This window comes from Seriola lalandi, unplaced genomic scaffold, assembly GCF_002814215.2.
Source record: "Seriola lalandi dorsalis isolate HSWRI2012SDOR001 ecotype SW California unplaced genomic scaffold, Sedor1 jcf7180002054332, whole genome shotgun sequence".
NCBI lineage: Eukaryota > Metazoa > Chordata > Actinopteri > Carangiformes > Carangidae > Seriola > Seriola lalandi.
The window spans coordinates 987,319-1,001,481 of NW_019524885.1; the positions used below are offsets into that span (position 1 = coordinate 987,319).

At 42.3% G+C, this 14,163-nt stretch overlaps 1 protein-coding gene across 1 annotated transcript in view; it reads right to left on the reverse strand.

Annotated features, from left to right (window-relative positions):
• The window catches only part of unm_sa34860 (un-named sa34860), a 68,505-nt gene that overhangs the window by 45,376 nt on the left and 8,966 nt on the right, over window positions 1-14,163 (reverse strand). Inside the window, exon 3 of the mRNA XM_023407276.2 lies at window positions 5,200-5,920. Coding sequence (XP_023263044.1) covers window positions 5,200-5,920 — 721 coding nt within the window. The remainder of the gene's footprint in view (window positions 1-5,199; window positions 5,921-14,163) is intronic.

A 14,163-nucleotide genomic window follows, 5' to 3' on the forward strand; every position in this document is an offset into this window, starting at 1 on the left:
GGGGGGGGGGGTAGGGAGCTGGAGAAGATGGACAGATCTTTAAAAAAATGGGGGGGGTGTAGAGTGAGAGGCATTGGCAAGAGTGTAAAAGACAGGAAAGTGCTAATGTAGTTGGCAGCAATAAAGAAGAAGAGAACGAGGGAGGGAGATGGATTGACGACGAATGATAGGGGAAAAGGGGAAAAGAAGGAAAGAGGAAGAGTAGCGATGTGAGAATGAGAACAGCAGAACGAGAGGAAAGAAAGACAAAGAGGATGAGAAAGAGGTGTCCATAATGAGTTCTGTCCTACATTCACAAAGGCTGCGTTAAATCATGCTCCACTAGGCAGCACACGCAGCCAATACAGCCACACAGACTTACGCATTTACTCTCAAATACCCACATTGTACTGTACTCTGACCTGCAACCCACTGATTCACAGTCTACAGTGAGACAAGCATGCTTAAAACATTAACTGAAAAGGCTGAACGGGCGATCAAATAAACTCTGGTTATTACCAAAGCTCCATCTCTTTTTTAAAAAAAAAACCCATCTCTACCCTTTTTAAAAACACACTGACATTCACAGAGAGGGCAAAGAAGACATAATGGGGAGAAAATTAAACCACTACATCCAGCGCAGGTTTTCCAATCCAGCTTGGCAGATGTTCCACATCTGAAAGGCAACCAGAAACCATCCCCCCAAAAAAAGACGACACTGAACACATAACTCCTCGCAGTATGGAGTCCAGGCACTCTTTCAACGTCTCCAAAACAGGATTCAACACTTCATACGCTAATGTGAGTGACTGAAACACACATGAAAAAGTGTTTGCTAAGGCAGCGAACACATATGGTTACAAAGCCGAGAGAGCGGAAGCCCTGCCATGTTTCTCTCTGTAGACCGTTTCAAAGGCTGTCAGTTTAACGGTCTCATCTGCATACGAAAACCACGAGAAAAAAAAGAAAGTCATCCTGTAGCTTAGCTTCATTAAAAGGTGGAATGCTGAAGAAAGACTGTTGATATTTGAACTCAACTGCAAAACAAATACACCCCTCTCTTCAGTGTTCCTTCAGAACATGTGCTCCCCCAAAATAATGTATGTGCATTGCCAAGGCAACAACATAATGATGGAAACCACAACGTCTTATAGCTACGCCGTGAAAGTGGATCCTCTTTCTGGTAGCTGAAGAAAAAACAAATTTGTAATAAAAAATAAAAATAACAAGTAAGTTCACGTTAGCTGACATATCTTTCGAAGATGCATCCATAACTGCCTTGCGCTAGCAAACTTGTGTTTTTAGGTCTTTGTGGCTATAAAATCATTCACAAGCTTTATGGACAAATACCATAATACAGAGCAGACAAAGAGACAGCAACAACTGTTCCTCCAGTCCCTGCTGCAAAGCTAACATGCAGAGAGGACAAGACGGTTTCCCTTAACCAACCCACCAGCCGACAAACAGCGACACAACTCTCCTGCTGCTATAGCTAACATCACAGCAACAACACAACTTGGCAAACTAGAAAGTAAGCCGAACATCCAGGGGCAAGTAGTTTGCAAGTACCTGCTTGCCAACTAACCAGTTGGGTTTAGCTGTTACAAACCTTAGCAAAACTAAAACTATTCTTCCATGCACTCGCCTGAATGTCACTGCCGGTCCCTCGTCTGCAGTCCCCATCAATCCGATTCAAAACTCCTCACAGTCTGGTAGCAACAGAAGTGTAGACTGCTCCTTTACTGCATTATCCGTTAACATGTCCTCGATTTACCATTTCTCACTCCCACTTTCCCCCCATCTCCTCTCTTCTGTTCATCTTCGCCTTGTCCTGTGCACAAGCCGTGTTGCTGGAATAGTATTATGTGGCTTGGTCTGAGCTACTTTCTTTGTTTTGCATTCATATAGCCATTTTTTATAGCACACACACAGAACAGACAGCTATCGGACTATGAGGAGATATTCACTGAATTTGACAAAAAGTGAATAGGATTAGGATTGATTACTCCACCTTTAATTTATGAGGAGTACGTTCTACTCTGACAGCTTACTGTTGAGTATGTTCACTTCATTTTGCTCTACATATGACCATGATGATTAAAAAAAAGAAATTCAATCAATTTTATTGTATACACTGGAGGCGCTTTTATTTGGAAATGTTTAACCAATGGCAAAAATTTGCATATCACAAAACTTCATCTTCCTGGAAAGCAAAACACTCTGAAACTCATTAAAATGAAAATCAGTTCTGCAACCCTGAAACTTTGCTCTGCTGCAACACGACAGTGAAAACAGGCCATCAAACACACTGTCAGCTTCTTGCAAGGCATGCTGGTAGGGTCGGATTTTATTACAGTGTCATAAAACACCTTTACACCCCTTTGTGAATAGGGGCACAAAGGGAACACTACTTTTTGGCTGTGTCTTTTGAGCTCAGTCTACACCAGAACAGACTCAGTTGTGTTTTTTTTATTTATGTTTCTTGAAACAAAAATACAATTTTAATCTTTGCTGCTGTCCTTACCAAGAGTTTTTTGACCCACATTGAAACACATTTCCAATTATATGCTTCTAAAGCTTATGAATAAAAGTATTTTAGCAACCTTTTTTTTCCATTTTGTTTTCGATCTCAGCTGTATGACACACATACAGACAGTATGCACAGTATGCCGAAGACAGAAGGAAAACTTTACAACAAATATTACTTATATATCAATGAGCTGGATTTCATTTTTTTTTATTTTTGCACAAAGTTCTAAAACTACAATAGTGCACATTAAGGTCTTTCACATGACGTAGCTGCTGGAGCGATGCAGCTAATGTATGGTAAATTATTTATTGAAAGTATGTTCCTTTAACTTCAAAGAAGAAGAAAATTCTCCTAAGAATAACAAGACTAAATGTCTACAGCCATGCCAGCAGCTCGTTGAGGCTGCTTTGAGCTAAATGCTAACATTAGCATGCTCAAGCTCACAATGAAAATAGTAAGACGCTAATCAGCTCTAAGGTCAATGCACAGGTGAGGCTGATGGGAAAGCCGTTCACTTTGCAGGTAATTAGTCATAAAGTATTGGACAAAGAAAAGGATTATGGCACAAGATGAAACGTTAAGGCATCATCAGAAGGAGACCATCTATACCAAGTTATTATATCACGATCCATCCAGTACTCTTTAAGATATTTCATATTATATTGGACCACAACCTCATGGTGGCACTAAGGGGAAAGTCACTAAAGTCATAAGGATCCATCCTCCGGAGATTTAATGTCTGTATGTCAAAATGGCATCAGAATCCACCCTGTAGTTGTTGAAATACTTCTGTCTGGTGGGTGGGTGGACCGACCAATTAATCTACTAACACCGCCATCCCTAGAGCCTCGCCACTATCATGTTAAAAACTGGAGAAAACAAGCCTGCAGTCTACAGTATTTTGTGTGCAGTAAACATTAACATGCCATCAACTAATACACAAGTAAAACTAAGAGCGATCTGCCAATAATGATGAAGATACAAGTCCTAGAGCAACAGAATGGAAAAAGAAAAATGCTTACATGGAACATTAAATCCACAAGATTCCATTATTCTTGGATGGAACTACTGCACATGGAGTGTACTTCTTAATATTCTCCAGCAGGCTCCGGCTGACCTGACTGGTCAAACCAGATTAGTCAAAAGGCACAAGTCTGTAAAGCATAATTAGCTGCGCCATAACTGGGCAGAAAGCTAATGAGTGGTAATCACAGTAATATTCAGACGCTCAAACATCTTTATTCTTGCACATGTATGTCTCTTCCGAGTTCAGTGTTCCTGTAGTGGTACGCTCGTGCAGTACATAATATCCTCAGTGCTCTTCCTTTTCTAATATGCATAAACTTTGTTGATACAGAATTAAATGAGCTCTCAGGTATTACTGCCGAACACCACAAGGTTTTATCGTCTTGTCAGCCACAGACCTGTAACAGTCTGGGTGACTGCACAGTCTGCTGCAGTATGACTCCAGGCAGGCCAGTGGCCTACTGACAGCTATTTCCTAATGATCTCCCCGCAGAGATTCCATGTCTGATGAAGTAAAGCTCAGGGTGGTTTGTTACATAGCCACTCTGTTTTACCATTTGATTATAATGAACCGATTGAGGTGTTGGACTCTCTGGAGGCATTGCGTGATGAATTCAATAGAAATTCAGATATAGTCTTCCCTGAATCTGCCGCTGCCATGCACACCACTAACCAGCTTCCTCTATGTTCAAGCCAGTTTTCTGATTTGTGCGTCATACAAGGTTTGCGGCGCAGGAATAATACAGTATATCTGGTGTCTCCGTACTTGAGCCGTGGCTAGTTGGACAGGGTTTCAGGCTACAAACCAGTATTCCTGTTTTCAATATAGAGCGTAAAGGAGGACAAAGAATTATTTTCTGTTATGGAGTGGGTTTATATAATTCAGATTTTTTTCTACACCACATACACACAAAATTAGAACAGCAAAAAGTTAGTTCATCATTTGAGACAGAACATTGTGTGAAGAGATGAAACACTCAAGAGCTACCAGATAATCACACATTTCAATTTTCTGTCCCACACAGCTTCATGCCCCCACGATAACCGTTCTCTGGAATTTTTTCTGAAATTTCTCCATGCCACTCAGAGCCGCTCTTGGTTGCACAAGTAGGGTCTAGTGTGCGAGTCTGAAAATTGAGTAATTTAAAGACAGCACAGGGGAAGATTGGAGAGGAGAGAAGGAGAGAAAAATAGAGAGGCCCTGGGTGCCCGTGGAAATGGCAGTTAAGGTCAGCGGTGGGAATGTTTGGGGCTCGAGACGGAGAAGAACAGCGGCTGTATGAGAGCAGCAAAGTGCTGCAGGGCTCAGGGGAATACCCTGCACTAAGCCAGAGAGAGACACACACACACACACACACACACACACACACACACACACACACACACGCAGACGCACACGTTCACACAGTGAGAATCACTCTTAGTAAAAGAATAAACAGATCCATGCACACACTCTAGCACACAATACTAAAAACAAACATTTGCATGGAAATAAAAAATAAACACACCGGTTGAAGACAGTAACCCAAAGGGAAGCGCACACATGAATGTGCGCTCATATATAACAAGACCAGAGATGTGAACACGGGACAACGATGTGAAAAGTAAAAAGCAAAATATTCCCACATTAGGAAAAAAAACACAAACAAACTCTCCTCTCTCACCTTTACAGGATCCGTTGATTTCCTCAAACCCCGGCTGGCATACGCACTTCCCGATAGGCACCAGCCATTCTCCCTCGGTGCTGCAATGCATCCTGGGGGGCTCGTATAAAGGCAGGGAGTTATTAACGCAGCGGCCCACTACCTCCACCAGCTGCGAGGCCTCTGAGCCCGGGATGGTGTCGGGGAACTCGGCCAGACTCTTCACTAGAAACGGGCAGCGTTTGTAGAAAACCCGCACCGAGACTAAAGCGATGCAGGCGCCCAAATCCTGAAATGCCAGGTAGAAGCCTTTCCGAGTCAGAGGACCTAAATCGCGGACTTCAGTGTTGAGCTTCATCACGCGGTCCCCCAGGTCCAGCTCCGTGAAGCTCTCATCGGCTGCTATGGTGTCAATTTTGATGTACCTGCTTTCTTTCATCGCCCTGTCTTCCTCCTCCGTCATCCCCGTTCCGTCTCTCATCTCTCCTTCCTCCATTTCCTCCTCGTCCCCGTCTGTTTCGTAGTAATACATGTTAAACGTCTCCTTGCAGGTTCCCACCCCGCCGGGCAGGCTATTGCAGTCTCTCAGGGTGAACTTGAGCTCGATGAAGACCCGCTGGGCGCCCTCGGTCAGGATCCAGTTGGTGTGGAGCCAGTTGTTTTGGTTCTGCTCCATGACCCGGCACACCTGGTAGGTGTGGATGGGGGCGTAGTCCTCGTCTACTTCACCGATCTCTTCCCACTGAGACAGAGAGAAGATGGAGTTTAGTCGAGGGAGGAGGGGAAGAAAGAGTGGAAAGATAAAACAACAACAGGATCACTTCTCTTTAATAACAGGGATGTAGCTGGGTATAGAAGCTTGGTACTTTTTTGTTGATACAAGCAAATTGTACTTAAAGTATCAAAAGTAAAAGTGTAAGTAGCATTTTACTGTTTCAGCTGGTCAAACAGAGCTAGTTTTAACTACTTCAAATACGCTTAGTTTAGTCCAATATTTTCAACCTGGGGATCTGGGCTCTAAACCACATGACGAGATAAATCTGAGGAGTCTGGAGATGATTTATGGGAAAGTGATACACAAAAACAGATACACAAATTTATATTCATATGTTGGACATTTGTTTGTTTGTTTGTTGTGAAACATTAACTTGTGTACAGTACCTGAGTAAATGGACCTTTGTTTAAGGCAGTGGTCCCCAAACTAAGGCCCGCGGGCCGGATACGGCCCGCCCCCACATTTGGCCCGGCCCCCTGAACTATTATTATTTATTTCATTAATAGTGTTATTATTTATTTCCTGACTTTTTTTTCTGTGAAGAACCCGGAAAGGGTTATTTGGTTATGTGTGGCTTTCTAGAAAACAATACATTTTTACGTTTAGGCACCCCTGCGATCGTCACACTTTTTCTGTTACAAACTGAACCCGGCCCCCCATCAGAGAAGGGAAAAGTTATGTGGCCCTCACAGGAAAAAGTTTGGGGACCCCTGGTTTAAGGGGTTTTGTGGGAAAACATGGATCAAATCCTCAAAGCACAGAATCAAAAATCTGTGCCAAAACTGAGGTATGCATTTTTGAATGGCTTAAGAGTGGTGAGCGAATTTTAAAGAGGGAGAGAGAGAGATCGAGAAAGAGAGAGAGTGTCTCAGTGTGTATCAGTGTGTCAAGGTATAGATAGAAGAATAATCCTCATCCCTTCCACCTCATTTCCTCTGACAATGAGATAGTGTTATGGGCCATATATGCATTTACCATGAATGAGAGGCGGAGTTCTCGTCAGCGAAAAAAATAATTAACGTGCACTTATAGGTGTGGTCATCTGTGTGTATTGTATAGCCATACGTCTATTAACTGTGTGTTTGTGTCCATTCCTGCCAGTGTGTGTGGATATATGTAAATGATCCTGTCAGTGTTCAAAGCTTGTGTGTATGTGAGCATCTGCATCCATGCCTGTGTGTGTCAGACAGCAGCATTAATTCCCTCTGCTGGTCTCCTGGGACATGGCTATTATCTGCATCACTAGCACTCTCCCATGGCTAATACAGGCGCTTCATCATGTCACTGTAATATGGCTAGAGGGACCAGACTATGATCCGGTGTTATAGCTTAATAGCCCATATTAATCAATTCTTGCTGTAGCTGTTGTGTACAACCTTCTGTCTTTGTCTTTTCTCTCTCTTCTCTCTGTCTTGTTCACCATCTGTCTTTTTTAAATTTTTTTTATCCCTCCCTGCTTTAATCTATCTCTTGTTTTATGGTTATTATCATGCAGTTCCTGAACCATTTGTGGATGAACGCAGGCATTGTAAAGTGTTATTAGACAGTTATGAGCGTTGTTAACTGCACATGCCTTAGTGTGTGTGTGTGTGTGTATTTGTAATCTTGTACTTCTATCATTGTGGTGACCATTTTCAGGCTTTGAGTGTGAGGACATTTTTAGAAAGTGAAGGCATTTTCAATATCATCAACTCAATGAGAGACTGTTTGAGGGTTCAGACATGGCTTAAGAGTTAAGGTTGGATTTAGGATAACGTTAAGGGGTTAAATGCATTGTGTTGATGAGGGTCCTCGCAAGTATAGATGAACAAACATATCTGTGCATGCTCGTCTGTGACAGAGTCACTATCTCTCCCAGACTCTAGCCCAGTCAGTCCCAGTGCAGACATTAAGCCTCTTACTGGTTAGATCACACAGATCCACCAGCCTGCTCTGAGCTTTACACAGCTTAACAAACACACAAACACACACACACACTCACACACACACCAATCACTATTGGTAGCCCAGCAGGGAGTTGAACAGATGACCTTCTCTGGTTTTGCTTGGAAACCAAACGGGTTCAGTGTCTGTGGATGACGCGTGGTTGCCATTGTTGCCACTGGAAATTTTCCCACTCTGCAGCTCGACTGTATTAATAGTGTCAGTGATTACTAATGGAAATGGGACACGACACTTGCATAAGCTAACTCTTTAAACTGAGTCATCAAACAATGATTTACCATGAGCCATTAGTTTGCATATAAATACCCTAATATGAAACGAGCTTAGAAACACACACTTCCAATAAAGGTTAGCAGGGTTAGAACCTTTGCTTTCAATTAAATGGTGTCCTCACTTCCCTGATGTGATGTATCAAAACAGAAGGGCTGCAGCTCATGTAAAAAAGTAAAAAAAAAAAAAAATGAAGGGCTTTTATTTATGTAGACAAAGACTTGATTGGTAGGACCTTTTTCATTACACCCACTCCTGCACCACGATGTGGCCACTGAGCATGCACGATTTTCCAGGAAGCAGCTGTTTTCTAGCAAGTTCAAGAGCTTATTTCATGGGGTCTTTAAAGACCATAGTACAAGGTATTAAGTGGGCAGGGTCCTCAGAGGTCAAACACAAAGCTCGGTGCACAGAGCAAACACACTCAGGGTCAGGACCACCCATGCTGATAATGTGAGCTGCTATAGAAATCCAAGCATGCACTAAATAGCTGTTACTGTTTTAAAATGTAATTCTGTTTCTGATGCTGCTTTTCATCTCTCAATGATTCTGTGAAGCAGTTCACTGCCCCTTTGTTTTAAAAAAATGTGATAGTATAATCTTCAGTGCACCCACCTCACCTTTCATGCAATTCACACAACCTCTTTTTAAAAAGGGTCAGTTCACTCAAAGTCCAAGAATGAGACTTTTCCCTGCGTATCCCTTGTGGTATCTAGCCATGCAGATACTTTCATAATTACCTGCTGAGGTTTACAGATATATTTCAGAGATTTCTGCTGTTTCTCCTTAAAATAATGTCACTGTAACTCAGAAAACCCCCAGCTTGCTGCACCACAGTTTATATTGCAACCACTACTTTCAAGGATTGAGTTTCTAGAGAAATTGTCGAAAACAAAGACTGAATTATCCCGAGTAACCAGGACACTGTTTCCAAAAAAGAACTGTCTCTCTTGTGGTTTTTAAATGTACGTTTTCCAAAGCTTTGAATAACACCAACCAAATCCCTTGTACTCACATTGTATTAGAGTGTTTTCAGAGGCAGAAAATCTCACAATGTTGACACAAAACCAAAATGATCTGAATGGCTTCATACCACTGAGTGAATTTGATGCTTTATTGTGAACAATAAAAAATTTTTGAAAAAAAACGGTCTGAGAGTTTTGGGTCCCAATGGAGGTAAATGGTCCCAATAATCAGAGGATCATAATTTCAGCCCTTTCAGACCTCCTTCACAGCCTTTAGCCTCGACTCTTCTCCGTCTTTTGCCCTTTCCCTTCTTTGCTCCCTACACTGAACGGTCCCCATAGGCATCCTTCTACCTCCTCATTAGTGTGCGTTTGTTTTGTTGACTATCGTGTGTGCGGGTGTGCTCGTGGGTCCACGTGTCACATCCGTCACTGCAGACCCCCTGTGGCTGTGCTGAGTGCCCTCCTGGCTCCAAGTCTATAAAGCTGTCTGCAACTCATTATTACCCCCCATTACCACTGACTGCCATGGCACTATAATAGATCTGTCCTTCTCCCGCCTTACTCATACAATCCCCCCCACCCCCTCCCCCACGATTTCTGCCTCCATCTCATCCACTCCAGCAACCCTCTTCTCATGCCTCATTCCTCTGCCTTTTCATTTCATCCATGTCTATCATCATTTTCTCGGTGTCCTCTATTCTTCCTTTAATTATCCAATCTTAAATCTAACCCAGAAACGCTGTTCAACCACTTCCCCCACTTCTCCATCTCGCCTCCTTCCACTTGCGGCGTCTGTCTTCTCGTCTTCCTCCTTGTCCCTGATGTCCACTGCTCTCCCTTTCTCCGCTCTTAAACCCCCCCCCCCGTCACACTTCTTCTAGTTCATCTCCACCATTCTCTTATCTTTCTCCTCTCCTCTGTCCCTTTTACCTCTCCTTGTCTTCCCTCCTTCACGGTACAGTAATGTGCTGAGGGACAAAGAGAGGCTCCGTTGAATGGCATAAGAGCTGTGGTACGATGAATCTCTAAGCAAACACTCCTTCAACTGTCCAAACAGCCACTCCTCTTCCTCATTAGGGACAGATAGTTCAGAGTCAACTGTTAGCTGTCACTGGGCCATCGTTGAGCGTTGAGTTTTTGCGGTGTGTTCAGCACCTTTGATGCTGGCTTGCCCTTATCTATGGTCAAGTGAGCATGCTGAAAGAGAGCTCTCAAACTGGCTGCTCAGTCTGGCGAATCAGCGAGTAAATCAATTTAGTGTGGTTTCACTTTATTCCCCCCCCCCCCCTTCGCAGAGGCAAACATACTTTAGGCATCATTTCACATTGACTGTGAAAGACGGATTATTGGTGAACAGAGTTGGTGGAATCTCAAAATTACACTTTCAAACTGTTGTTCCAGCTTATTATTGGAAAAGATCTGAATCAGGACTTCCAGGATTCATATCAGCGAGGCTGTGTGTGTCCTGTCTACTGTATGAAGCTAACATTAACGTTAGCCACTACCAGTGCAGAGCTGTCAGCTGAATCATTAGAGGTTGTCAGTCTGACATCTAAATGTTGTTTGTTTTCTTTTTTGTTTTTCTTTTAGGCTCAGTTTATGTCATAAAACAACATACACATAACGCACGTTTCCCAACCCAGCAGTTTGTCATCATTACTGTAACTGGCCAACTATGTAACCACTTTTCAATGTAATGACTATATTTGAATTTAACTGAATAATAGCAAGGATACCACACATACAGCATCTTAATTGAAAAAAATGCTTAGTTTTTCCTGATGAATATTCACCAATGTTGCTTGAAAGTTGTCCTTTCCGTGTAGAGCACAACTGCAGTATAGAAATGTATAGAAAACTATAATAACTGCCCAACGGTTTTATGTCTCCACCAGTCAGCCAAGTTGCAGGAAATACTTCCTTCAGCCCATATGAATGTTTGTGCCAGATGTGATGAAATTCCCTCTCGGGGTTCGTGACAGATCACATCCACAAGAACGCGAGGTCACCATGACTTTGAAGTTTGACCTTTTCCCACCTAATAACTTCATCTTCGAGTCCAAGTGAATGTTTGTGCAAGAGTTGAAGAAATTGCCTCGAGGCAGTCTTGAGATATCACAATCAAGAGGCCAAAAACGTGTTTTATGAGGTCACTGTGACCATAACCCTTGACCACCAAAATCTAATCAGTTCATCAGTCCAGTTAAATGTTTCTGGCAATTCCCTCAAGGCGTTACTGAGATGTCGCTTTCACGGGAATGGGACGGTCGGACGGACGGAGAACCCGAAAACATAGTGCCTCAAGCCCTGGCTGTCCCCCGCGCTGAGGCATAATAATCACAATCAATTTAAATCACAATCTCAAAATAATGACTGTAACTAGATACAGTATTTCTATTTCAAATTGATCATTCAAAGACAAAACAATGCTACTCATTTGCAACTTTTTGGCAGACATATTCTCAGCTCGTATCATAACCATTTAAACAGATTCAGTGGTGGGAAAATGGTGGGGTATGTTGGGCTTCATCGTGTTTATGCGATGCCAAGTCTTGGGGTTTTTCTACTTCTTCCTCACTCAGGCTCAGAAGGAGATGCATGTCAGCCATCAGCCACAGCTTTTGTGTTTTCTTCTGATTTAAGTTTTAACAGAAGAACTGAAGTGACGCAAAGCGACACAGAGGTTTTCATCAGTCGGCCTTTGTCAGCGCCAGCTTCTTTGTGGCTGTGGCTTAGTGTGTCAGGGCCGTTACACACCCAGTAACCGTTGCCTATTAATGTTCAGATGAGGACAGCATTAAAATGGTTCTTGGATTTGAAGGACTGATGGGCGGTAATGGAGACAGATGGATTTGACAGCAAAATAATCCATATTAAGAGATATATCCCTTTAATGACACCTTCCTTCCTGATTTTTCTTACTTTATTCTTGTCCATTCATGATGCAGCAGATAAAAGCATCCACCTAATGTCATATGATCGGCAGCCCACCCACCTGCACTCCTCCGAAGCAACAGGAACATGAAGTAATGGAGGTATTAGATGACAAAGGGTTGACAGCCAAATAGTCATAATGGGCAAATTTTTTTTTATCTTCATCTTCAGGTCTTGTCCCCCTGTTTTGTCAAACACTACACTAATATAAATGCTAAGGATTCAAACTTTCATTAGCTAACTGAAATTCCAATTATGAGATTTTTAAATACCAACTAAATGTCTTGTAATATAAGTTTAATGTGGAGTTTTAAATTACTTTTTTGAACTTTGGCAGCTGTTTTCTTCCTAATTATCCTGTTTTCTGTGTTAGCACAAAAAAACAACAGCATTTGAATAATGTCCAACATTCTGTCTGTTTCTCAAGTGTTAATTAATTGCACTGAAATCTGTCTACAACTATTTCAATCTATTCTGTATCCTCCATCCAAAACCCTCATCAACCTCATCTGCTGTGCTGCTGTCAGACACCCACAATGAGACATGGGGAGGAGGCAAAAAGTAATTATGCTCTAGAGACACTTGAAATGCCACACATTCTCTCCTCTGCCTTGTCTCTTTCTCCAATTTATCTTTGTCTTCTTGACTCCCCACATGCCCTCTTTCTCTTTTTTCTCTACCTTCAGCACTGATTTTCACTCCTCTACTTCGAAACGGGACGAGACAGAGGACTTGTATTCTCGAGGTCACAGGAAGTCTGGTTTCTCCTCTCTCTCTCTCTCTCTCTCTCTCTCTCTCTCACACTGCTCGTCTGTCTCGGCCTGTCACGGTCTGACTGTCTGCAGCTCTCCATCTCAATCTGACTTCTCTCCACCTCTGTCTCACACCACATCTGTCTCCACGTTGCCAGATTAACCTGCTAGCGGGCCGCCTCAAGGCAAAATTTTACTTTGGTCGTCTGCTAGCTGTGATGTCTTCAAGCTGGATCTCCAAATTAGATTTTACTCTACCTGAGAGAGGGAGTAACATTGATGAAATCCTTAACAGAAGAGAAGTACACTAGATATTTAATTTGCAAACGCTGTCCCCCAAAGGACTGAATGATGATATTCCATGGCATGTCCTGATCTGAGAAGTTTAGGGACTTTATAGATCTACCACTCAAGATACTAATAGCTCATACGATTACATACTTTAAATGACTTATGAAAGCTACAAAGCTGCTGTAAATAATCTTGGAAAATAGATTTGATCGTGAATTATCTGTCTATGATTGAAAGACACTCCAAGGGGAGAACAACTGTCCCACACCTGGGCACAGAAGATGGAGCATTATCGATTTAAGATTGTGGTTGTAAGAACTGTTTTAAATACTTCTGATGAAGGTCTAAAGAGACCAACACATTAGGACGATCAATAAATTGTGATTCAGAGCCAGAGCAGTGTGCGGGATATTCTTCTTTTCTTCAAGACGGAAGCGACACTTTCCAACACACATGCATCCAAGACATTTAGATGTGCGAACATCTTCATCGAGCAAATTTAGATTTTACAAAAGGGTGCTTCTTAAGGCCTTTGTAATTTCAGTTTAAATAGTGCTGTGTGTATAAAGAAGAAAATAGGTCTCACCACTGAGAAGAGAAGCCCTTTCAGTGAGATTTAAAAATATCCATGTTTCACAATCAACAATCTTGAGTTTCAAGTTCCTACATCAGTGTTATTGTCTTCGCTGAATAGTGTTCAAACATTTCATGTTCATCCATCACATTTCAAAGATTTTTTTAAAGGCTTATTTTACCTCATCTCCTCCAAGCTTAAATGCATGTTTCAAGAACTTTGGAAGCATATGGACACTTTGGAAGCAGCACACAAAGGAGCGGGGAGAAGATGGTGAGATAAAAAAAAAAAAAAAATGTAAAAAATGAAAAGCAGATGACAAGAATAAGACGAAAATGGGAGTACAGAGTCAAACAAATGTTTGGAGGGCATGGAAGGATGGGAGGAACAGGGATGAGAGCTGAGCCAGAAAAAAAAAAAAGAGGAGGCGATGATGGGGATTGAAGGGAGGAGGAGAAAATAAGGGATGAAACAAAC